Genomic DNA, 24538 nt, shown 5'->3' on the forward strand with positions numbered 1-24538 from the left:
CGAAGTGACCAGTTTACCAAATGGATTGGACAAGCTGGGATTCCCATTCATTTAGAAATGTTTGCGAATCAGGTTTGCAGAGAATGATTTTCCAGAACATGTTTTTAAGTACATTTTTCTCTGCATTCATATACAACCAATAAAACCATATTTGGCCCATATTTTATTAGGCTAACAATACATTGACACATTGTTACTCTGCAGAGTTTAGATGCTAAACACCATTTTGAATAACTTAACCTTCTGTAAGAAGGTGAAGTCTGTGTAAGGTTCTCTTCAGAGCTCCAGTCACCTCCTTGTTCCGCAGACTGTACAGAATGGGGTTCAGCATTGGTGTCACCATACAGAAGAGCACCGAGGCCAGGGTGTCAATATGAACCGAGTAGCCATCTGTAGGACGATTGTAGTTAAAGTTGACAGTCCCATAGTATAGGAAGACCACTGTCAGATGCGATCCACAGGTGGAGAAGGTCTTCCATCTCCCCCCCGGTGAGCGGATCTTCATGATGGAAGCTATGATGTTGATGTAGGAGATGATGATAAGGAGGAATGGGCTCAAGCCAACAAACACTGTCACCACATGGAGGACAGTGTTATTGAGGCTTGTATCCACACATGAAATCTTCAGAAGTTGGGGGACGTCACAGAAGAAATGATGGATGACGTTGGAAGCACAGAAAGACAATGAGCATGTCAGGACAGTGTGGAGAACAGAATTGAGAATTCCTACCACCCAAGGACAAGTAGCTAGCTGAAGACATGTTCCTCTACTCATGACTGCCAAGTAACGCAAGGGAGCACAGATAGCAACAAACCGGTCATACGCCATCACCGCCAGAAGGATGCACTCTGCACCTGCGCAGGTGATCAGGAAGAAGAGCTGAGACATGCAGGCCTGATAGGAAATCACTTTCTTTTCCATTAGTAAGTTGTGCAATATTTGTGGGATAGTAGCTGATGAGTAGCACATATCCAGGACAGACAAGTTACTAAGAAAGAAATACATTGGTGTGTGTAGGTGGCTGTCTACCCAGATGAGAGTAAATATTAGAATATTGCCCATCAACGTGAGGAGATAAATGAATAAGAAACCCAAAAAGAGAAGAGTCTGGTACCTGAGAAGGTGTGAGAATCCAGAGAAGATGAAGGTGTCAACAAAGGTTTCATTTTCCATTGATATGCGGAAACCTAGAAGGAGAGAATGACCATTAGCTAAGTGGATCATCGAATCTGCAACTTTTCTTTACTTTTCCTTACAAAAATGCTGTTTGATTCAAAATAATCTATTTCTTCAATTGTTAGACTTTAGTGCGTGCCACATTTTTTTCATCTCTCACATCCGCTATGATTGATGTGAGGATCAGGCCGGCCACCTTATCTCATAGAGGAGTATATTATCAAGGCGGGCAATATGAGATTAGCGCAGCTTTTGCAGCCGTTTTTGGCTGCACAGCGGCAATATTTCATCGCCCTATTAGCAAGCTGTCGCTAATATCAGTTAGCGACAGCTTTTAGGTGATAGCGAGCGGTTTGGGGCCCGCTTTGCATGTCAGCAATATTTATCGCTAATGGCATGCAAAGTGGGCGTACCCAACCTGTTAGTGACTGAAAGCAGTCGCTAACATCGCTATCACCTATTTTCAACGCAGGCGTAGCGTTAAAAAAAATTGCGCCAAGAGGTGGATATTCAGGTTAAGACCTCATTAGCGATAATGCCTGAATACCGCTGGATTTCCAGCGATATTCGAGCATTTCGCCGCTATCGCTGGGTATTTTATCGCATTTCAGCTTATTTAGCGAAAAATATCGCTAGTTGTTGATAATATGCCCCAGAGTCTCTAAACTATATGTGGTGGTTGGGATGATGGCTTCTGGTGCCTACAGATAAACGGAGGAGGAAAGACCACCTTTGAAATGCAGGTTCAATGCACCCAAGCAAATGAGCTAATCTCTAGTCATGAAGAGAGAGATAGGGGAGAAATCCTAAGTCTCAGATCCTCTTCCACAAAATTATGAATATCAGACTTAGTTCAAGGCCCTCATTTGCAGCAGTGTGGCAACAGTCACTCTGCCAAAAAAACAGCACCTCTAATTTCTGACTCGCTTTTTTGTAGATTTCTTTTCAAGTGGATATCTTGTGCATGAGTTTGCTCTAACTCTGCACTTGGATCTGCAAAGGTGTGAGAACAATTCTGCCAATAAAGAAGGCATAGCCTCCTAACCATGGATTGCTGGTCGGTCAATATGTATAGCAAAATTAAGTTTACTAAAAACATTCTTTGAAAATCAACTGTAGTGTTTTTAGAATACTTGGAAATATAACCCAGCCACCATGCTAGTGAGAGTTGATATGTCAGTACTGACACTGACCTTGTTCATGTAATCACAGTCGGCACTTTTAATGGTCATAATTCCACCATCCACCACTGGCACTGTCAGAAGTTTTGGTTTTCACTACTACCTTGGCTCCTCACATCCACCAATGTTTTCTCTCCCAGTATGACAAGGACTTATCTCTGCCTTGAGATTATTGATGCTACATCTCATGTAAAAACATTAAGTCATGGAGCACGTCTTTAATGTGATCATAAAGAAGCCCAGCAGGGGCAGGGCGCATATCTGTAGCTATTGTGAGTGAAAGGAATAATCTCACCTCACTCTACACCTGACGGCGCTCTACTGGCTCCTCATTCACAAATGAGCACAATTCAAACTCCTCACCCAGTTTCAAGGCACTACAAAGCACTGGCTCAGTTTATCTTTCACAAACCTTCCAGACACCTCTGCTCATCCAGACTTCTACTTGCGCAGATCCCACACATACAGAAAACCAGACCTGGCTGTGGCGCTTCTCCTGCATCCCTCCTAAAGCATGGAACTCTCTGCCGATGCACATGAGAACCTCCTTCTTTCTTCTTGAAATCTGCAGGACGCTTAGGGCCTGGCTTGTCCACTAGTCCAAAAGTGCCATAGGTTTGGTTGGACTCACAGATGCTCAGCACCAGGGTACCCTCCCAGGTGATAGGGGTTCGACAAATCTGCATAACACAAAGTAACAAATAGTTGATTTATGTAATCATGTTTAACCACATCCGTGCTGCCACGATTTACCACAGGTGCTGGGCCCTAATTAAAACGGGCGTGGTCAGGCCACTGATGAGGGCACCTGAAGTCAGGCCACTCGTGAGGCCGCCTGAAGTCAGGCCACTGGTGAGGGCACCTGAAGTCAGGCCACTGATGAGGGCACCTGAAGTCAGGCCACTGGTGAGGGCATCTGAATTCAGGCCACTGATTAGGGCACCTGAAGTCAGGCCACTGATGAGGGCACCTGAAGTCAGGCCACTGATGAGGGCACCTGAAGTCAGGCCACTGATGAGGGCACCTGAAGTCAGGCCACTGATGAGGGCACCTGAAGTCAGGCCACTGATGAGGGCACCTGAAGTCAGGCCACTGGTGAGGGCACCTGAAGTCAGGCCACTGATGAGGGCACCTGAAGTCAGGCCACTGATGAGGGCACCTGAAGTCAGGCCACTGATGAGGGCACCTGACGTCAGGTAAATGTGATGCGCCCACATTTTTTTTGATTTTGGAGAAAGTGTCTCATTTTACTTGCTGATTTCCAATCGAGAGTAAAGATTTAAACTTGTAAGTGCATCCAAACTCTGTTATCATAACATAACGTGCATTTGTAAAGCACGTGTTCACCCCTGACAGAGCATCCTGGCTCTGAATAACAGGGGCCTCATTTATGAGGCCGTGCTTCACTTTTACGCCGCCAGTGCATCACTTTTTGTGACGCACCAGTGGCGTAAAAAATGCGCCTTGTTGCACCATATTTACAAAGTGACGCATCTAGGTAGATGCGTCAGTTTGTAAACCCCTGCGCCGCATTATACCTGCGCCAGGTATAATGTATGCAAGGGAGGCGTATTGGTGCAAGGACGGCTCGTAGAAGTGACGCAGTGAAATCTATGAGATTTCACTGCGTCACTTTTAGGACGTCGTTGCGTCAAAATCTTGCACCTGCCTCACAGCAGGCGTAAGACTGACGCAGGCCCTTTCACATGGCGCTTGCCCGTGTGAAAGGACACATTGCTGGAGTTGCGTCATTTTTGTGACACACTCCAGCAAAGCGTCACTTTTGCGCTTACAGATACGTCAGATATACTGACGTATCTGTAACTCCTTGCAACATGATGCGTCATACATTAAATATGACGCATCAGGAATGTCGCAAGGAGTGCGCACTGAGAAGTGACGCATCGCTGCTTTCACGCAGCGATGCGTCATTTCTCATAAATAGATGTTTATTGTTACCCAACTCAATGGGACTCATTTTATCGACCTCAAATGGATGAAAGGCTGAGTGGACCTACTGGGATATGAACCTGTGACCATGAGGTTGAACACAGGCCTCATGCAGTAGATGCAATAGTCCACTGAGCCACCAGACCCAGACTCAGACAAGTTTATCAGCCTAGTAAGCAGGATGACTCCAACGCATCCAAAACGCCTCCGCCCGACTCATTCTGGACATCCCCCGACACAGCCACATCTCCGGACACCTGAGACCTACACTGGCTCCCTGTCAACAAGAGGATCACGTTCAGGCTCCTCACCCATGCACACAAGTCTCTCCATGACCTGGGCCCCAAGTACCTCAACAACCGCCTGACCTTCTACACACCCACCCGCCAGCTACGGTCTACCAGCCTCGCCCTCGCAACCGTACCACACATCCGAAGAGCCACCTCCGGAGGCAGATCCTTCTCCTACCTGGCGGCCAAGACATGGAACTCTCTCCCCATCCATCTTCGGCTGACCCAGGAACACCTCGCCTTCAGGAGACAACTCAAGACCTGGCTGTTCGAGCAGTAGCGGACCCCTTCCCCCAAGCACCTTGACACCCTTCCGGGTGAGTAGCGCGCTATACAAATGCTGTGATTGATTGATTGATTGATTGATGACTCCGTTCACAGCACCGCTGGTAATGTGTCGCTGTCGAAGGATCTCAGTGCCGTCCTGGCCCTTTTTCTTATCCATGAAATCATTTTTAGGTTGAGTGTAAGCGTTCGACCTCTTGTATCCTTTAGTATTCATGTCTGTGGGCCTAAAGCCATTCCCAGGCTTCTCATTTGTGGGCTTCAATGTCCTTCAAAAATCCCTGCTTGCTAGTGGCCAGTCCTTTTTGCTCCGAGGAGTGGGGACTAAGTACAATATTATTATGCTTTGTTGTGTTCATCTGTTCGTGGGGGGGTTCTTTTATAATGTTTTCCGCCTCGTGGGTGCACAGGCCTGAAGCTGCTAACATTTCAGAGCAGCATTGATCCCTTTCAATTCCTGCCATGTGGCTGACACTCTTTTGTTTTCTTTCCGGAGGCGGCTCCCAGGTCGGCTTGTGTCTAGTTTGCGAGTCAACTGTTGAGTTAATGGGGCATACTTTTCTCCTGCAGATGGTCAGCCTGTACCTCTGTTTTCAGAAAGGGCTGCTGAGTCAAGGGTTTGTTCACTTAGTGCGTCATTTCAAAGAATACTTTTTCCTGTGGGAGCACATTTGTTTTTGTCATGTGCAGCTTACAGAGACGTCCTGCTTCCTGCATGTGTATTCGGTTGCCCTCTTCCCAGTGTTGGAAGGAGAGTTTGTGTTATGTGAACTCTGGCTGGACTCACCCATGGGTACAAATCTGCTTGGATGTCAGAAACACATCCCCAGCCCTTTAACACTATTGCTACTCAATTTGGTTGGCCTAAATGTATTTGCATTTTTCCTTCAGCATAGTCAAGTCTGCTTTTACATTATCAATACTTTATGAGTGTTGTGATTATTTCTTATATATGGAGGTTTAAATTGTTATTTAACATTAAACCGGGATCCAAAAATGCACTGGCCTTTCTTTATTTCCGTTTATTACTTATAAATGTAGCGCCAACTCGACATGAAGGGCCTGAAGTGGTTTGCAAGAGCACCGCTTACATCACAAAGAAACACTTAGCAGCATTCCATAAAGTGCATCTGCAGCCGTCTTTACTATAGCCCTATAGCCCGCAGTAGCAGGCTATACTGACTATTAAAAGCCCGCTCCTAAGTTAAAGGCCTGAGCCGAAGGCAAGGGACTTTAACAAGGGACTGGACTTTAATAGCTGGTATAGCCCTGCTATGGTGGGCCATGAGGCTATTAGAACATTCTGCCACTAGAGGGCAGAATGTTATCACAAATAAAACAAAGGCTCTCGAAGCTCGAGCTCCGAGAGGCCTTTGTAATACGTTGGAATGTTGCTCTGCGGGCCTTTACCAGCCCGTAGAAGCCGGGAGCACTCCATTGTCTTCAATGGAGCTCTCAACGTTTCATGTTCTAATACATGTTTACCCACAACCCCCTCACACTCCGGTATTGTTTTAAATGAACCAATGCTTTTGTACCCCATGACCCACCACCTCCCCTCCCTCACCTTTTTAGGTCTCGCCTGTCGATGCGCATGCGCATCGAGCAAGCGAGACTATGGGGGCTTATCCACTCTTTATCCACTGCAAGGAATCGTGGCGATTCCTTGCAGTGCCCGTGACTTTTAAGCTCAATGCGCATGCGCATTGAGCTTAAAAGCGCGTGCACGTCCGTCTTGTTTTACCCGCTCCGCCCCCTCCCCTTCCCGCCGTGTCGCATTTCTCCTCCCCCCTCCCCTCTCTTCCCTCCGTCTTCTTTGTTTATTTTACCCGCTCCGCCCCCTCCCCTTCCCGCCGTGTCGCATTTCTCCTCCCCCCTCCCCTCTCTTCCCTCCGTCTTCTTTGTTTATTTTACCTGCTCCGCCCCCTCCCCTGCCCGCCGTGTCGCATTTTTTTTAAAATCCCCACTGAAGTTTGCAGTGAACAAAATATGTGAAGCAAAACATTGAATCAACGTGTTTCACAATAGAGCGATCATTCCCTGTTATGGTAATATTATAAAGGATTTTAAATCTATTAATATTCAGCGCAATTGTGCACTGCCGTGTCGCATTTCTCCTCCCCCCTCCCCTCTCTTCCCTCCGTCTTCTTTGTTTATTTTACCCGCTCCGCCCCCTCCCCTGCCCGCCGTGTCGCATTTTTTTTTAAATCCCCACTGAAGTTTGCAGTGAACAAAATATGTGAAGCAAAACATTGAATCAACGTGTTTCACAATAGAGCGATCATTCCCTGTTACGGTAATATTATAAAGGATTTTAAATCTATTAATATTCAGCGCAATTGTGCACTACCCTTCCTCGTTACAGCGCTTGAATACTGAGCTCCAGTCTAAACAAGATCTTGTGACTAAATAATGATATATGTTCATTCCTTTCCACCAAGACACATAAAGAGCTGCCACTGGCAGTCCTCTCTTGTCCCGGTTGAGGGCACTGTAAACTATAGTCCAGGCACTAATGATACTTAGTAACCACGAAGTTAAGAGCCGCACTCATTCCTTGCGATCTGGAGCAATGAGTGAATTTTAGAAGAACTTGATAACATAACGGGCTGTTACATCAAAGGCCCCTTCTGAGCAATATATTTGTTACGTTACTTTAATGGTTACATTTGTCCTAGGTGTTACTTTTTACATCGTTGTTGAGAAACCTGATGAGAGCTGTTAGAACTCCTGGTAGCTGCCCTGAGACCCGAGCCATGCATGGGTGCAAGGATCGGGAACAGAGAATGCAAGGCTCTCGTTTAAGCTTATGACGCACTTTTCTTCACAAGAAAGTCAGATACTTCACAACAACCAGGCCTCATCAGCTGTACCTCAAAACAACCAGGACTCATCACCCCTCTCTCACAACAACCAGGCCTCATCACCCTCTCTCACAACACTCACTCTCACTCACCCTCATCCCCTCACCCTCACTCACCCTCACTCACCCTCAACCCCTCACCCTCACTCACCCTCAACCCCTCACCCTCACTCACCCTCAACCCCTCCCCCTCAACCCCTCACCCTCACTCACCCTCACTCACCCTCACTCACTCACCCTCAACCCCTCACCCTCACCCTCAACCCCTCACCCTCAACCCCTCACCCTCACTCGCCCTCACCCTCACTCACCCTCAACCCCTCACCCTCACTCACCCTCAACCCCTCACCCTCACTCACCCTCAACCCCTCCCCCTCAACCCCTCACCCTCACTCACCCTCAACCCCTCACCCTCACTCACCCTCAACCCCTCACCCTCACTCACTCACCCTCAACCCCTCACCCTCAACCCCTCACCCTCACTCACCCTCACCCTCACTCACCCTCAACCCCTCACCCTCACTCACCCTCACCCTCACTCACCCTCACCCTCAACCCCTCAAACTCACCCTCACTCACCCTCACTCACCCTCAACCCCTCACCCACCCTCACCCTCACTCACCCTGACCATCACTCACCCTCAACCCCTCACTCACCCTCAACCCCTCACTCACCCTCACTCTCACTCATCCTCACTCACCCTCAACCCCTCACCCTCACTCACCCTCACTCACCCTCAACCCCTCACCCTCACTCACCCTCACCCTCACTCACCCTCAACCCCTCACCCTCAACCCCTCACTCACCCTCAACCCCTCACCCTCACTCACCCTCACCCTCACTCACCCTCAACCCCTCACCCTCACTCACTCACCCTCAACCCCTCACCATCAACCCCTCACTCACCCTCACTCTCACTCACCCTCACTCAGCCTCAACTACTCCCCCTCACCCTCACTCACCCAAAACCCCTCACCCTCACTCACCCTCACCCTCACTCACCCTCAACACCTCACTCACCCTCAACCTCACCTTCACTCACCTTCACTCACCCTCAACACCTCACCCTCAACCTCAACCCCTCACCCTCACTCACCCTCAACACCTCACCCTCACTCACCCTCAACACCTCACCCTCACTCACCCTCACTCACCCTCACCCTCACTCACCCTCACCCTCACACAGTGCAATAGTTCTCAGACCATTTCAGTTAGAGCTTTTAGAAATGTTTATGGCTTTTTTTATTTGTAATACTTTAGCATTGGCTACAGGAAACAAAAATGCTAAACATTTACAAAAAAACCCCATAAACAATTCTAAAAGCACTAACTCTAATGGTGCGAGACCGATTGCATTTCCAATGCTTGTTTTTTTACCCAACCACCAGCTCCTCCTTCAGCGCCCTCCCTCGTGTTTCAGAATGCTAGTAACCAAGGGTCCAAGAGATGCTACTCGCAAACAGAGAGTCCCCAAATCCAGCCTTTGGATCACAGAGGGCTTGACTGGGAGAGGCGGGCGGGCTCTCAATCTGTTGGGATGGAGGAGGAGGCAATGGCTACCCCATGATCGGCGCTGTGTGTGGGAGCAGAGCTTGTATGACTGTTTCTGTTGTACGCGCTGTAATTGTAACAAAGAAGACTGCACCTCTGTTTCCTACAGGTCCGCAGTCCTTGCTATGACTGTTCTCTGCCTGCAAGGAAAGCTTTATATCCGTATGCACCACAGTTGTTGTTGGTGTCTAACTGATCCAAGAAAAACATTTTTGCTTGCTAAAATGCAAAATGATTGCCTTTGTCAAGGCTTTTCTTATGGGGCCCACAGCTCGATGATCTATCTGTGTCCCTGAGCAACATTTTTTATGTTTTCAATTTTTTTAATCAATTTTTCAATACATCAAATAAACTTGAAACGTGAAACTCATGTAAAAAAATGATAAAAGAATGTGACAACACTCTCCATTTAAATATAAATAAACGTTTTCCCAACAAAATACATAAATTAAATTAACAAACAGTGAGGGAAGTAAAAATCTATGCACTGGATGTAGAATTGGATGAGTTACAGAAGGGTAAAACAGCCACAATCCAATGTAAAGGAGCGCTCCAACAGACAAGAGTTCATTTTGCTGTTGCACCACCAACTTTTACACCAATGTACACCAGTGCACAATAACAGAAGCAGGAGCCAGAAGGACAATGTCAGGGACTCCATCAGCAAAGCGGATCAGAGGAACCAACATTTTTTAATATATCTTTTCAACATGATCGACAGCAGCCGCACTGCTCTACAACATACACTTAACACATTGGCATTGTCAGTAGCTCTAGCTAAACTTGAAAAGTACCAAAGGCGAGACCTATTGGCTATGCACTCAGGGTGCAGGATTGAGAATGAGGGGGTAGCCTAAAGACCCCTGCAGCCCCACAATGCACTCTACACCGGCGTCACCCAGAAACAGCTCAAGAAACCCCAGAGTACTCCAGCCTGACCGGTCCTCAAAATCCCTCGCCATAGCCGCAACACACAACACCTTTGACAACTCCACTGACTCCCAGTCAACAAGACATTAACTTTCAAACTCATCACTCACGCCTACAAAGTTCTACACAATGAGGACCCGCATGCCTGAACTATCGCCTCACAGTCCACATACCCGCCAGACAAATCGGATCCTTCCAACTCGCCCTTGCCTGCATCCCCACGATCCACAAGACCAAAAAAGGAGGAAGGTCATTCTCCTACGTCACCGCCAAGACCTGGAACACCCTGCCCCTGCACCTCCAGCAATCAGCATCCCTGACCCAATTCAGGAAGGACCTCAAGACCTGGAACACCCTGCTTCTGCACCTCAGGCAATCAGCATCACTGCTGCAACTCAGGAAGGACCTCAAGAGCTGGAGCTCCCTGCCCCTGCACATCCAGCAATCAGCATCGCTGACCCAATTCAGGAAGGACCTCAAGACCTGGAACACCCTGCTTCTGCACCTCCGGCAATCTGCGTCACTGACCCGATTCAGGAAGGACCTCAAGACCTGGAACACCCTGCCCCTGCACCTCCGGCAATCAGCATCGCTGACCCTATTTAGGAAGCACCTCAAGACCTGGAACACCCTGCCCCTGCACCTCCAGCAATCAGCATTGCTGACCCAATTCAGGAAGGACCTCAAGACCTGGAACACCCTGCCCCTGCACCTCCAGCAATCAGCATCGCTGACCCTATTTAGGAAGGACCTCAAGACCTGGAACACCCTACCCCTGCACCTCCGGCAATCAGCATCCCTGACCCAATTCAGGAAGGATCTCAGGACCTGGAGCTCCCTGCTTCTGCTCCTCAGGCAATCAGCATCGCTGACCCAATTCAGGATGGATCTCAAGACCCGGAACACCCTGCTTCTGCACCTCGGCAATCTGCGTTACTGACCCGATTCAGGAAGGACCTCAAGACCTGGAACACCCTGCCCCTGCACCTCCAGCAGCCAGCATCGCTGACCCAATTCAGGAAGGATCTCAAGACCTGGAGCTCCCTGCTTCTGCTCCTCAGGCAATCAGCATCGCTAACCCAATTCAGGAAGGATCTCAAGACCCGGAACACACTGCTTCTGCACCTCCAGCAATCAGCATCGCTGACCCAATTCAGGAAGGACCTCAAGACTGGGAACACCCTGCCCGTGCACCTCCAGCAATCAGCATCCCTGACCCAATTCAGGAAGGACCTCAAGACCAGGAACACCCTGCCCCTGCACCTCCAGCAATCAGCATCGCTGACCCTATTTAGGAAGGACCTCAAGACCTGGAACACCCTGCCCCTGCACCTCCAGCAATCAGCATCCCTGACCCAATTCAGGAAGGACCTCAAGACCAGGAACACCCTGCCCCTGCACCTCCAGCAATCAGCATCGCTGACCCAATTCAGGAAGGACCTCAAGACCTGGAACACCCTGCTTCTGCACCTCGGCAATCTGCGTTACTGACCCGATTCAGGAAGGACCTCAAGACCTGGAACACCCTGCCCCTGCACCTCCGGCAATCAGCATCCCTGACCCAATTCAGGAAGGACCTCAAGACCTGGAGCACCCTGCCCCTGCACCTCCAGCAATCAGCATCGCTGACCCTATTTAGGAAGGACCTCAAGACCTGGAACACCCTGCCCCTGCACCTCCAGCAATCAGCATCGCTGACCCAATTCAGGAAGGACCTCAAGACCTGGAACACCCTGCTTCCGCACCTCAGGCAATCTGCGTCACTGACCCGATTCAGGAAGGACCTCAAGAGCTGGAATTCCCTGCTTCTGCACCTCAGGCAATCAGCATCGCTGACACAATTCAGGAAGGACCTCAAGAGCTGGAGCTCCCTGCTTCTGCACCTCAGGCAATCAGCATCACTGACCCAATTCAGGAAGGACCTCAAGAGCTGGAGCCCCCTGCTTCTGCACCTCAGGCAATCAGCATTGCTGACCCAATTCAGGAAGGACCTCAAGACCTGGCTCTTCAAGTGATCCTCCACCCAATCTGATCAGCTGCTCCCCCATGCCCTGAGACCCTCATGGGTGAGTAGCAATGCTATATAATTCCCTAATAAGTTGATTGCTTGATTTACCTCGGTGACTCCCAAACGAAGATTCCTGGCTAGAATACACCTGACTGGAGGAGAGTGGCTTGCTGACCACACTGCACTGCACCGCATGTCATACATAGTGCCTGGGCATCTGGTTCAATAATTGGCCACCTGCACATGGGGGTGTCGTTGACACCTGGCTACTCTTCTGTGCCAGTGGACCGAGCCGCTGGGGGGTCACTGACCACCGGGACAGGTGACAGCAGACGCCCTGGACTCAAAACTAGAATCTGTACTCGCAGCTGTGGAGAAAATAAGTACCTCCCTCGAACAAACGTGCACTTCTCTTGAGGGCCGTATCAACAAAATCAGAGCTGATTTCACACTAGAGTTCGCAGATCATCGCAATCTGACTGACAAGGTACAGGACAATGAGCAAGAACTGGCAGACTTCCACCCTATTACCTGGAACACTGCGTTGGCGGTACAGCAGCGAGTGGCATGTGTTTAGTCACTTGAAAGAAGAGCAGAGAATGTGGAGGGCTGCTCCCAGGGAACACTGTGTAGGTGGTGAGTCTGTTAGAGGGAGCAGAAAGAGCTGAGGCTCTGGCATATATTGAGACATGATTCTGTCCGGAACGGTTGCTCCCCCACGCTCCCTGCTCGATCTATCTGCAGCCCTTACAGCCCGCAGCTGAAGCCTCTTGCACCCTCGACCTCCTGACTGCACCTGGTATCGTAGCCTCAGACCGCATAGTAGCGCTTTGAAGCTCTCACTCTGGAAGCGCTTTAGAAACCTAATTGTATCATCTGCCTCGCGCTCTGTGCATAGTCGCGCTTTGAAGCTCTCGCTCCTGCAGCGCCTTGAAAACTGCATTGTATCATCTGCCTCACACTCTGTGCTTCTTTCGCTAGTCTTATTGCGCTTTGAATATCATTAGCGTGTAGCGCTTAGGAATCCCAACTGTGCTCATTGAATTAGTGCTGTGTATTTTCTCTTTACATCTGTGCTGTGTAACGCTTCCAAGGTTGGTTGCTCTGTGGATAGCGCTTTAAGTGTACACATTGTGCAGGATTTAAGTGCCCTTGATAGCTTGCTGGCGAGCATTGTATTGTGCCTTCGCTGTTTGTTTTCACTTTCATCCCTCCATTTTGTGTTTTGCCCTCCCCTGACCCGCCTCTCTGATCCCGCCTCCCTGCTGACCGTCCCACGCTCCGCCCCCTCCACTGTCCATTTATGTCAGATGGTCCCACGCGCAGCGTCCACGCGCTACGGCCTCGCCGAAGGTGCGCCAAAGGTAAGCCCGTCTACGCCCGTCCGCACCTGCTCCGCGCCCAGCGCCAGACCCCCTGGTCCTCGCTATGCCCAGCCCCCCGCTTTACTTACGACGCCTCCACCCTCCTAACCCTTAACCCCGGCCGACTCCCCAACTGCGTCCAAGCCGCTCCTGGACTCACCCATGGACCCTTCTCCTGCAACTCCTGCAAGTACGACGGCACCAAATCCAGCTCCTCATCCACCAACACCACTCAGACACCTGACACCAACCACCTAAAATGCATCCTGCTCAAAACCCGCTCGGTCCACAGACACGCCATCGACCTCTGGAATCTACTCGACACCATCTCACCGGACGTCGCCTTCCTTACAGAAACATGGATGAATGCCTCTTCAGCCCCAGACATCACCATTGCCATCCCAGAAGGATACAAGATCATCCGTAAGGACCGCTTTGAACAAACAGGAGGAGGCATCGCTATCGTCCATAAGAACTCCATCCGCATCTCAACCAGCTCTGACGGCCACCTCGCCAACGCCGAACACCTTCACTTCCAGATCCACATCGACCCCAAAACCACACTCAGAGGCACCCTCCTCTACCGGCGTCCAGGTCCCCGTGCACAATTCAGTGACGACATCACTGACTTTATCACCCCACACGCCCTCCCCTCCGAGGATTACATTCTATTGGGAGACCTCAATTTTCACCTGGAAAAGAGCAACGACGGCAACACCACCACCCTTCTGGACAACCTTGCCAACCTCGGACTCAAACAACTGGTCACTACCCCCACCCACATTGCTGGCCACACACTAGACCCTATCTTCACTTCCAGCAAACATGTCTCCTTCAGTCATACCACAGCTCTCCACTGGACGGACCACAGCTGCGTTCACTTCACATACAACAAGTCCACAATCTACAACCATCCTCAACCCACCATGCGAAGAAACTGGAACAAAATCACCATCAGCCAGATCTCCTCCTCGCTTCTTCAAAACCCTCCTGTCCACTCCTCTAACCCCGACCAAGCAGCCACTAACCTCACCCAATGGATATCCAACAGCGCCGACATTCTAGCCCCGTTGAAAAAACGTCAAAGCAAACCTGGCAGCAAAATCGCCTCCTGGTTCAACGATGATCTTAAGAAATCGAAGAAAGACTGTCGCTTCCTCGAGAAGGCCTGGAAAAAAGACCCAAACACCAGCACCAGGGACGCCTTCAAAAACGCCACCCGCATACACCACCAACTAATCCGTTCTGCCAAGAAAGCCGCATTCAAAGACTGACTTGACAACAACGCCCACAACAGTAAAGAACTATTCAACATCGTCAAAGAATTCACCAACCCATCAGCCAACTCCAACGACATCACCCCTTCACAAGCCCTCTGCGACTCCCTAGCTTCCTTCTTCTACAACAAAATCGCAGACATCCACAACAGCTTCGACAACCGACCCGGAGACCAACCTACCCAACCTTCTGCAGGACCTTCACCCCCCCTGAACACCCTCAACGACTGGAACCCAATCTCCACTGAGGACACCATCCGACTGATGAACTCTATCCACTCAGGATCCCCAACTAACCCATGCTCTCATCACATCTTCAACCAAGCAGACTCCATCATAGCACCACACCTCCGTGATGTCATCAACTGCTCCTTCAGCTCCGCCACCTTCCCGGAAAGCTGGAAACACGCAGAACTTAGCGCCCTTCTGAAAAAACCCACAGCGGACCCCACCGAACTCAAAAACTACTGCCCCATCTCGCTTCTTCCTTTCCCTGCCAAAGTAATCGAGAAAGCTGTCAACAATCAACTCGCCGCCTTCCTCGAAACCAACAAATCCCTCGACTCCTCACAGTCCGGCTTCCGAGCCAAACAAAGCACTGAGACCGCACTCATTGCTGCAACTGACGACATTCGATCTCTACTGGACAACGGAGACACAGTCGCCCTCATCCTCCTCGACCTCTCCGCCGCCTTCGACACAGTCTGTCATAGCACCCTTCTACAGAGCCTCAGAAACGTCGGAATACAAGGAAAAGAACTGGAATGGATCACTTCGTTCCTCACCGGAAGAACCCAGAGAGTCCGCCTCCCACCATTCAAGTCAGAGGCCACTGAAGTCATCTGTGGCGTGCCACAAGGATCTTCTCTCAGCCCCACCCTCTTCAACGTATACATGAGCCCCCTTGCGACCATCGCTCGCCAACACAACCTCAACATCATCTCCTACGCTGACGACACTCAACTGATCCTCTCACTCACCAAAGACCCTAACACCGCCAAAACCAACTTACACGAAGGAATGAAAGAAGTAGCCGAGTGGATGAAGCACAGCCGTCTGAAACTGAACTCCGACAAAACAGAAGTCCTCATCTTAGGCACCTCCCCCTCCGCCTGGGATGACTCTTGGTGGCCAGAGGCCCTTGGAAAGGCACCCATCCCGACAGACCACGCGCGGAACCTGGGCGTCATCCTAGACTCCTCACTCTCGATGACCAGACAAGTCAACGCCGTTTCATCATCCTGCTTCAACATTCTTTGCATGCTCAAAAAACATTTCGCTGGATCCCCATCGAAACTCGTAAAACCGTCACCCACGCACTGGTCACTAGCCGCCTGGACTACGGAAACACCCTCTACGCCGGTACCACCGCAAAACTCCAGAAAAAACTCCAACGCATCCAGAACGCCTCTGCCAGGCTCATACTAAACATCCCGCGTAAAGAACACATCTCTGGTCATCTGAAAACCCTCCACTGGCTCCCCGTAAATAAGAGGATTACTTTCCGCCTCCTAACCCACGCACACAAATCACTTTACGAACTTGGACCTGAATGCCTCAACTCACGACTGTCCTTCTACACCCCCTCCCGTCAGCTACGATCCTCCAACCAAGCTCTTGCCACTGTACCTCGCATCAAAAAAACCACCATGGGAGGCAGATCCTTCTCCTACCTGGCAGCTAAAACTTGGAACTCTCTTCCTACTCACCTTCGCCTTACTCAGAACCACCTAGAATTCAAAAAGCAACTTAAAACTTGGATATTCGACAAGTAATTCCCACCCCCCCTCAAGCGCCTTGAGACCCTATGGGTATGTAGCGCGCTATATAAATCTTTTTGACTTGACTTGACTTGTTGCGTGACCTGTTACCAGGAGGTGCACTCTCCCCATTCTTTGCTGTGGAGCGGGCCCATTGAGTGGCGGCAAACCGCTCACCACCAGGGACAGGTTCTAGACCTGTTATCATCTGCCTACTATAGGGATCGTGGCGCTGACTGAGGGAGGAATGCAAGCTTGGGGAGGTGAAAGTAGATAACGCCATAGTACTTTTCTTCCCTGACTATGCCACAGAGATCCAGAGGCAGAGGGGTTAATTTCTAGTGGTTAAGCAATGCCTCCAAGACCTAGGCATCAAATACTCCCTCCTCTTCCTGGCAAGGCTGCAAGCGATCTGAGATGGTAACATGCAATTCTGTGACACAGCTGAACTGGTCTGGACCTCGCTGGAATCTACTGGTCACCAGGTGCTGCAGACAGGGAGCAAAGAGTCTGCACAACAAGCTGTCATTCACGGAGCCAGTCATAGTGGGACGTGTAGGAGGAGCAGGTGCCCTCAACACAACTACAAGCCACTCCAATATGTAGCAGGTTATACAAGAGAGGTGGGAGGTGCTGCATGTGGCAGTGACGATGTGCAGTTACGCTCAGAGCCAGGAACCCAACACTTCCTCTGAACCCTTGGCCAGTGACGTGGGCTCCACTGTGATGTGGTCATCCGGTGCGGAGTCTTGTCGGCCCCCATGTGTGACTCCTCAGATGGCAGGTGATCTTATTATTCTTCCACATTTCCAAATGGCTCTGAAGAGTCTCTGGCTTTCTGCAGTTCCTGGTCTCCAGCCTCCTGCTGCTGATGTTCTGGTGTACCGAGGTTAGCACTTAGAGGGGATCAGGTCCAGTCTTCATCCAAAGGGAAAGAAGCAGTTGTTCAGGTGAGTGACGCATGACAGAGTTAGTGGTGGTCTCCTTGGTGCTCCGAGCTGCTGTGGCAGGAGGTCCATGTCTTTGATGATCTTGCCAAGGTTTAATTGTGGAAGTTCTTCTATTATCCAAGGGCCTCTTTTATGACACAAGCAACACTTTTGCACTGCTGAAATGTCACTTTTTTGATGTTCTGGTGGCGCCATTTGTGCCACAGCATATTTACAAGGCCAAATAAAGCCACTTTACGTGGCTTTTCAAGGCTGTGTAAATTTGTGCCCCTTTCACGCATAAGACTATGTGAAAGGGGAATTCCATGTGTGTTCCTGTGGGCGTTCCCAACCAAAAACCAATGAAATCTGAAGCATTCCCAGATTTACGAGAAAGCGTAAACCAAAAAATGCATCAGAATCTAACACCACTCCAAGGGTGGCATTTGAGAGGTGCAAAAAGGATACACATAGGAAGATGAAAACTCCCGGATTGCATGATTTCGTGCAGGAAGGTGTCCCTTCCGGCACGACATCACAAAGCTCCGCCACGCATGCACCCTTGCACCATTGTGTGTTTTGTCGCAGGGCAACTAAGTAGGTTTACTTGCAGCACTTTCCTACACCAAAACCTCTTCAATTGAGGCCCCAAGTGTGTTGCACCATTTTTAAGACCAGCTAATTTCCAACGTTAAAAAAACTGCCTCTTCTTTTTTTGCTCCATACAAGGAAAACCTTTGCAAATATTTTTGGGGCATATCAGCAACAACAGGCGATAATTATTGCTAGGATAATTATCGCCAGCTATCGCTGGATTTTATCACGGAGATAGCATGCTTATCTCCAAAGCGATAAAAATTCCAGGGTTAGCTGCTGAATGAGCGATTATCCAGTGATAATTGCACAACGATTGGCGATACGATGTTGATAGGGCAGGGCAGACTTAGCCATTATATCCACCTTCCATTGGATTGAAAGCAGGCGTAAGAAATGTGGCGATCAGCGCGCTTAGTGCTACTTTTCTTATGGCCATGGAAGTCAGCGGGAGGTTTGTTGATAGGAGAAATGTCGGTTAGTGACATTTCTCACGTTATTTTTGGGCGGAACGCCTGCAAAGCTGGGCGTTGAGGGAAAGGGGGCTAAGGCAAGGATTCAAGCAATAGCGTGACCTTCCTGATAATGCGATAAAATTATCGCTGCTTTGTTTGCTGGAGTTTTTCAGAGGGTACAGCTACCTTGCATCTCATTTTTGGCAAATCAACCTAATAGAAGTGCCGCTATGAAAAATCACATTCATGCTGAAAAAATACCTCTAACTGGACTTTGCATCAACTTGTAAATATGGTGATAAAAAAAGGTGCCGTAACATAAAAAAATGGACACTACAGCGTAGTTAAATCCTTGGAAACATGACTGAAGTTTTGTAATTTCTGTGTGGGCTGCATTGAGCAGCATACATAGAAGTTACAAAGTGCCATTTGAAGATTCTCCTGCTCCATTCCCCCTCTCACCGACTCATTTCAAAGTCAGAGCAATTGGCTTTGCTACTGCTTGTTCTACTTTGCAACTGCTTGTCACCAGATTCCACATGACAGAAGCCTTTGTGGCGACATTCACAAATTGCAAATGGCGAGTACTAGACAGCTTTGCATTTTTTTTCGTAATAGTAAACAGTAAATAATTCAAACATAGTTCAGTTTTTGGTAGGTTTGCTTTGCAATCAAATATCAAATCACATTTCAGCCCTTTGTCCATCCCTTCATGCTCATTTATGCTCATTCATGCTCATTCATGCTCATTCATGCTCATTCATGCTCATTTAGCCTCATTGATGCTCATTCATGCTCATTCATGCTCATTCATGCGCATTCATGCTCATTCAGGCTCATTCATGCTCATTCATGCTCATTCATGCGCATTCATGCTCATTCATGCTCATTGATGCTCATTCATGCTCATTCATGCTCATTCAGGCTCATTCATGCTCATTCATGCTCATTCTCTGGTAACTGCTTCGCGTCTGGTTTGTGATTCATAAAACTTGACCACATGGGGCTCTTGATTGTCAAAATAGCAAAAGAAGGTGAGGTCATGAGACCCCAGCAGGGAGTGACAGACCACCAACACAGACAATCCCGCATAGAACTGACTGCACATGAGGGTGACAGACACCACCTCAGACACTCTCAGTAAGCACTGACTGCACAGGAGAGGCACAGCCAACACCTCAGACACTCTCAGTAAGCACTGACTGTACAGGAGAGGGAAAAACACCACCTCAGAGACTCTCACTCAGAACTAACTGCACAGGAGAGTGACAAAACTCACATCAGACAATCCCTCTCAGCACTGACTGCACAGGAGAGTGACAGACCCCATCTCAGACACTCTCAGTAAGCACTGACTGCACGGGAGAGTGACAAAACTCACATCAGACGCTCCCTCTTAGCACTGACTGCACAGGAGAGTGACAGACCTCACATCAGACACTCCCTCTCAGCACTGACTACACAGGAGAGTGACAGACCCCACCTCAAACACTCTCAGTAAGCACTGACTGCACATGAAAGTGACAGACCCCACCTCAGAGACTCCCACTCAGAACTGATAGCACCGGAGAGGGACAGACCCAATCTCAGACACTCTCTCTCAGCTGTGACTGCACAAGAGTTTGACATACCCCACCTCACGGACTCCCACTCAGCACTGACTGCGCAGGAGAGGGACAGACCCCACCTCAAACACTCCCTCTCAGCACTGACTGCACAGGAGAGTGACAGAACTCACATCAGATACCCCCTCTCAGCACTGACTGCACAGGAGAGTGACAGACCCCATCTCAGACACTCTCAGTAAGCACTGACTGCACGGGAGAGTGACAAAACTCACATCAGACGCTCCCTCTTAGCACTGACTGCACAGGAGAGTGACAGACCTCACATCAGACACTCCCTCTCAGCACTGACTACACAGGAGAGTGACAGACCCCACCTCAAACACTCTCAGTAAGCACTGACTGCACATGAAAGTGGCAGACCCCACCTCAGAGACTCCCATTCAGAACTGATAGCACAGGAGAGGGACAGACCCAATCTCAGACACTCTCTCTCAGCTGTGACTGCACAAGAGTTTGACATACCCCACCTCACGGACTCCCACTCAGCACTGACTGCGCAGGAGAGGGACAGACCCCACCTCAAACACTCCCTCTCAGCACTGACTGCACAGGAGAGTGACAGAACTCACATCATATACCCCCTCTCAGCACTGACTGCACAGGAGAGTGACAGAACTCACCTCAGACACTCTCAGTAAGCACTGACTGCACAGGAGAGTGACAGACCCCACCCGAGACACTCCCAGTAAGCACTGACTGCACAGGAGAGTGACAACACTCACATCAGAGACTCTCACTCAGAACTGACTGCACAGGAGAGTGACAGACCCCACCCCAGAGACTCTCACTCAGAACTGACTGCACAGGAGAGTGACAGACCACACCCCAGAAACTCTCAGTAAGCAGTGACTGCACAGGAGAGTGACAGACCCCACCCCAGACACGCTCAGTAAGCACTGACTGCACAGGAGAGTGGCAGACCCCACCCCAGACACGCTCAGTAAGCACTGACTGCACAGGAGAGTGACATACCCCACCCCAGACACTCCCAGTAAGCACTGACTGCACTGGAGAGTGACAGGCCCCACCCCAGACACTCCCAGTAAGCACTGACTGCACAGGAGAGTGACAACACTTAAATCAGAGACTCTCACTCAGAACTGACTGCACAGGAGAGTGACAGACCCCACCCCAGAGACTCTCACTCAGAACTGACTGCACAGGAGAGTGACAGACCACACCCCAGAAACTCTCAGTAAGCAGTGACTGCACAGGAGAGTGACAGACCCCACCCCAGACACGCTCAGTAAGCACTGACTGCACAGGAGAGTGGCAGACCCCACCCCAGACATGCTCAGTAAGCACTGACTGCACAGGAGAGTGACATACCCCACCCCAGACTCTCCTAGTAAGCACTGACTGCACAGGAGAGTGACAACACTCACATCAGAGACTCTCACTCAGAACTGACTGCACAGGAGAGTGACAGACCCCACCCCAGACACTCTCAGTAAGCACTGACTGCACAGGAGAGTGACAGACCCCACCCCAGGCACTCTCAGTAAGCACTGACTGCACAGGAGAGTGACAGACCCCACCTCAGACACGCTCAGTAAGCACTGACTGCACAGGAGAGTGACAGACCCCACCTCAGACACGCTCAGTAAGCACTGACTGCACAGGAGAGTGACAGACCCCACCTCAGACATGCTCAGTAAGCACTGACTGCACAGGAGAGTGACAGGCCCCACCCCAGACACTCTCAGTAAGCACTGACTGCACAGGAGAGTGACAGACCCCACCCCAGACACTCTCAGTAAGCACTGACTGCACAGGAGAGTGACAGACCCCACCTCAGACACGCTCAGTAAGCACTGACTGCACAGGAGAGTGACAGACCCCACCTCAGACACGCTCAGTAAGCACTGACTGCACAGGAGAGTGACAGACCCCACCTCAGACACGCTCAGTAAGCACTGACTACACAGGAGGGTGACAGACGCCACCTTAGATGCACGGTGCACAAGAGACACTGGTATTGGAATTGCTGAGATGTCAGATCAACCTCAGGGCCGCTAGGGACCCACCTCCTGTGTTGTGGAAATCTTCGGAGTCCTCAGGAGCTCGGGATAGGCAAACCGGTCAGATGCATTTGGTGCCTGCCTTGCAGGTGAGTAACTCCTTAACTCCAAGGGAGATTCTTCTTTCATCCAACCTAGTGTAGATCATCGAAGTACCTGGTTTCTGTAGCACAGTTTAGTCCAGGTAAAATCTAAAGTCCTGTAGTCAGGGGTTCCTAGTTTATACCCAAGGAAGGGGTGGGACAAACTCTGGGGATCCACCTATGGGAGGGTCAGGACAGAGGGGTGGCTACACCCATGTACTTTGTTCAGTTTCACGCCAGAGCTGGAGCAAATGGCTCCTGTAACCGGTTTGAGCAGGACTAATCACAGGGACACCAAATGTGCCCCCACTGCAGACATCAAAGCACTCTCAGAGTGCACCGACCCAGCCCCAATACAGGAAACCTATTGTCAAGCCTTCCCCCGCCCGATCTTTGCTCAGAAGGAGGAAAGTAGACTTCTGTCTGTGGCTGGCAGCATCCATTTTGTGATGCCCAGGTCGTGAAAGCTGGTACCGGGTAGCCCGGTATGTCACATATCTCCCTCTAGGACAGTGGAATCATTCCTCCCCCACCAGTTACTGGTGGGGGGTTTGACACCAAACACAACATGTTTCTACGCAGCCATTTTAAAGTTAGCATTTACCTCGAGGTTATAATGCACTTAAATATATATGGTTGGCTGTATCACAAACAACCCTGGAAAATAGGTTCCGAAGGCTGCAGAGGGGTGCTGCTCATGCAGGTGCACCCTCTCACATAAAACCCAGCACCCTGACTTCATGATTGATAAGGCCTGCCATAGGGGTGACCGATAGGCTTATAAGTGCAGTGATTTGGAATAGATATAGTGAACCTATATCTAAGTACGAGGAGCATGCACCACCTTACACAGGCTGCAGTAGCAGACCGGTGATGTCATTTTGAATGGTCTCCCAGGGGTGGCATACCACATGCTGCAGCCCCTGAGAGGCCTCTGGGGTACCTATGCCCTGGGTACATAGTATACCATACACTAGAGACGTATAAGGGTATCCCAGAATCCACACTGGAGTGTACCTAAAGTACATGCAATCAATTAAAAAGAAAGCAGCTAGGCTGGGGTCCTGGATTCCAGGGTGTCAGTCAATCTAAGTCGAAAACAGTCAAACACCATCAAAAAGTGGGGGGAACTATAAGTAGCAGACCCTACTCTCCTACAGACTCCACCCTAGACAATCCATCTTAGCACTGACTGCAAATGAGAGTGAAATACCCCATCTCACAGACTCCCACTCAGCACTGACTTCACATGAGACATTTCCAATCCCTCAGACTGCACAGAGGAGTGACAGACCCCACCTCAAACTATCACTGCCAGCACTGACTGCACAGCAGAGCGAGAGATCCCATCTCAGACACTCCTTCTCAGCACTGACTGCAAAGGAGAGTGACAGACCCCACCCCAGACACGCTCAGTAAGCACTGACTGCACAGGAGAGTGACAGACCCCACCCCAGACACGCTCAGTAAGCACTGACTGCACAGGAGAGTGACAGACCCCACCCCAGACACGCCCAGTAAGCACTGACTGCACAGGAGAGTGACAGACCCCACCCCAGACACGCTCAGTAAGCACTGACTGCAAAGGAGAGTGACAGACCCCACACCAGACATTCCCATTCAGCACTGACTGCCCAGGAAAGAGACAGAACCCACTTCCAACAATCCCTCTAAGCAGTGACTGCACAGAAGAGTGACAGTCTCCACCCCAGATAATCCCTCTCAGCACTGACTGCCCAGGAGAGTAACAGACCCCACCTCAGACACTCCCTCTCAGCACTGAGTGCACAGGACTCATAGCAGAGGCCAGACTCGTGCACTGAAGGGCTCTTTACCTCTCCGTAGAGTCAAGTACACATGGCGCCATGTCATGCTTTAGAAACAGCATAGCTTCAAGGAAAAAAACATCTTTTACCAGAAACATTGACTATTTTGTGAAATGTGTGCATGGATTTCAGCAAAATTTGCCCTGAAATAAAATATCAGACAGGCTTGTAATCGAATGTATTTGCCTCACATAAATACCCCCTATCTATGTGCCACCGGAAATAAACCTAAGCTACTGCAAGTACCTTTTCAATAAGTGAGCAGTAGGCAGAGCAGGGTGGCACTTCTCAGCCAGCATCAATGACTCCCAGTGGTCACCAGCATCTGATGTGGTCTGTTTGGGACTCACCGCTTCTGGCCGCGC

General features: G+C 50.0%; 1 protein-coding gene across 1 annotated transcript; it reads right to left on the minus strand.

Moving 5' to 3' along the window:
- Window positions 1-235: 235 nt before the first annotated feature.
- On the minus strand, window positions 236-24538 carry LOC147718183 (olfactory receptor 5V1-like). The gene is made up of 2 exons (XM_086966628.1): window positions 24420-24538; window positions 236-1188 (listed from the first exon to the last, which is right to left on the minus strand). The coding sequence occupies exon 2, from the start codon at window positions 1172-1174 to the stop codon at window positions 236-238; it is 939 nt and encodes a 312-aa protein (XP_086822754.1). The 5' UTR covers window positions 1175-1188; window positions 24420-24538.

This window comes from Lissotriton vulgaris, chromosome 4_1 (assembly GCF_964263255.1).
Source record: "Lissotriton vulgaris chromosome 4_1, aLisVul1.2, whole genome shotgun sequence".
Taxonomy (NCBI): Eukaryota; Metazoa; Chordata; class Amphibia; order Caudata; family Salamandridae; genus Lissotriton; species Lissotriton vulgaris.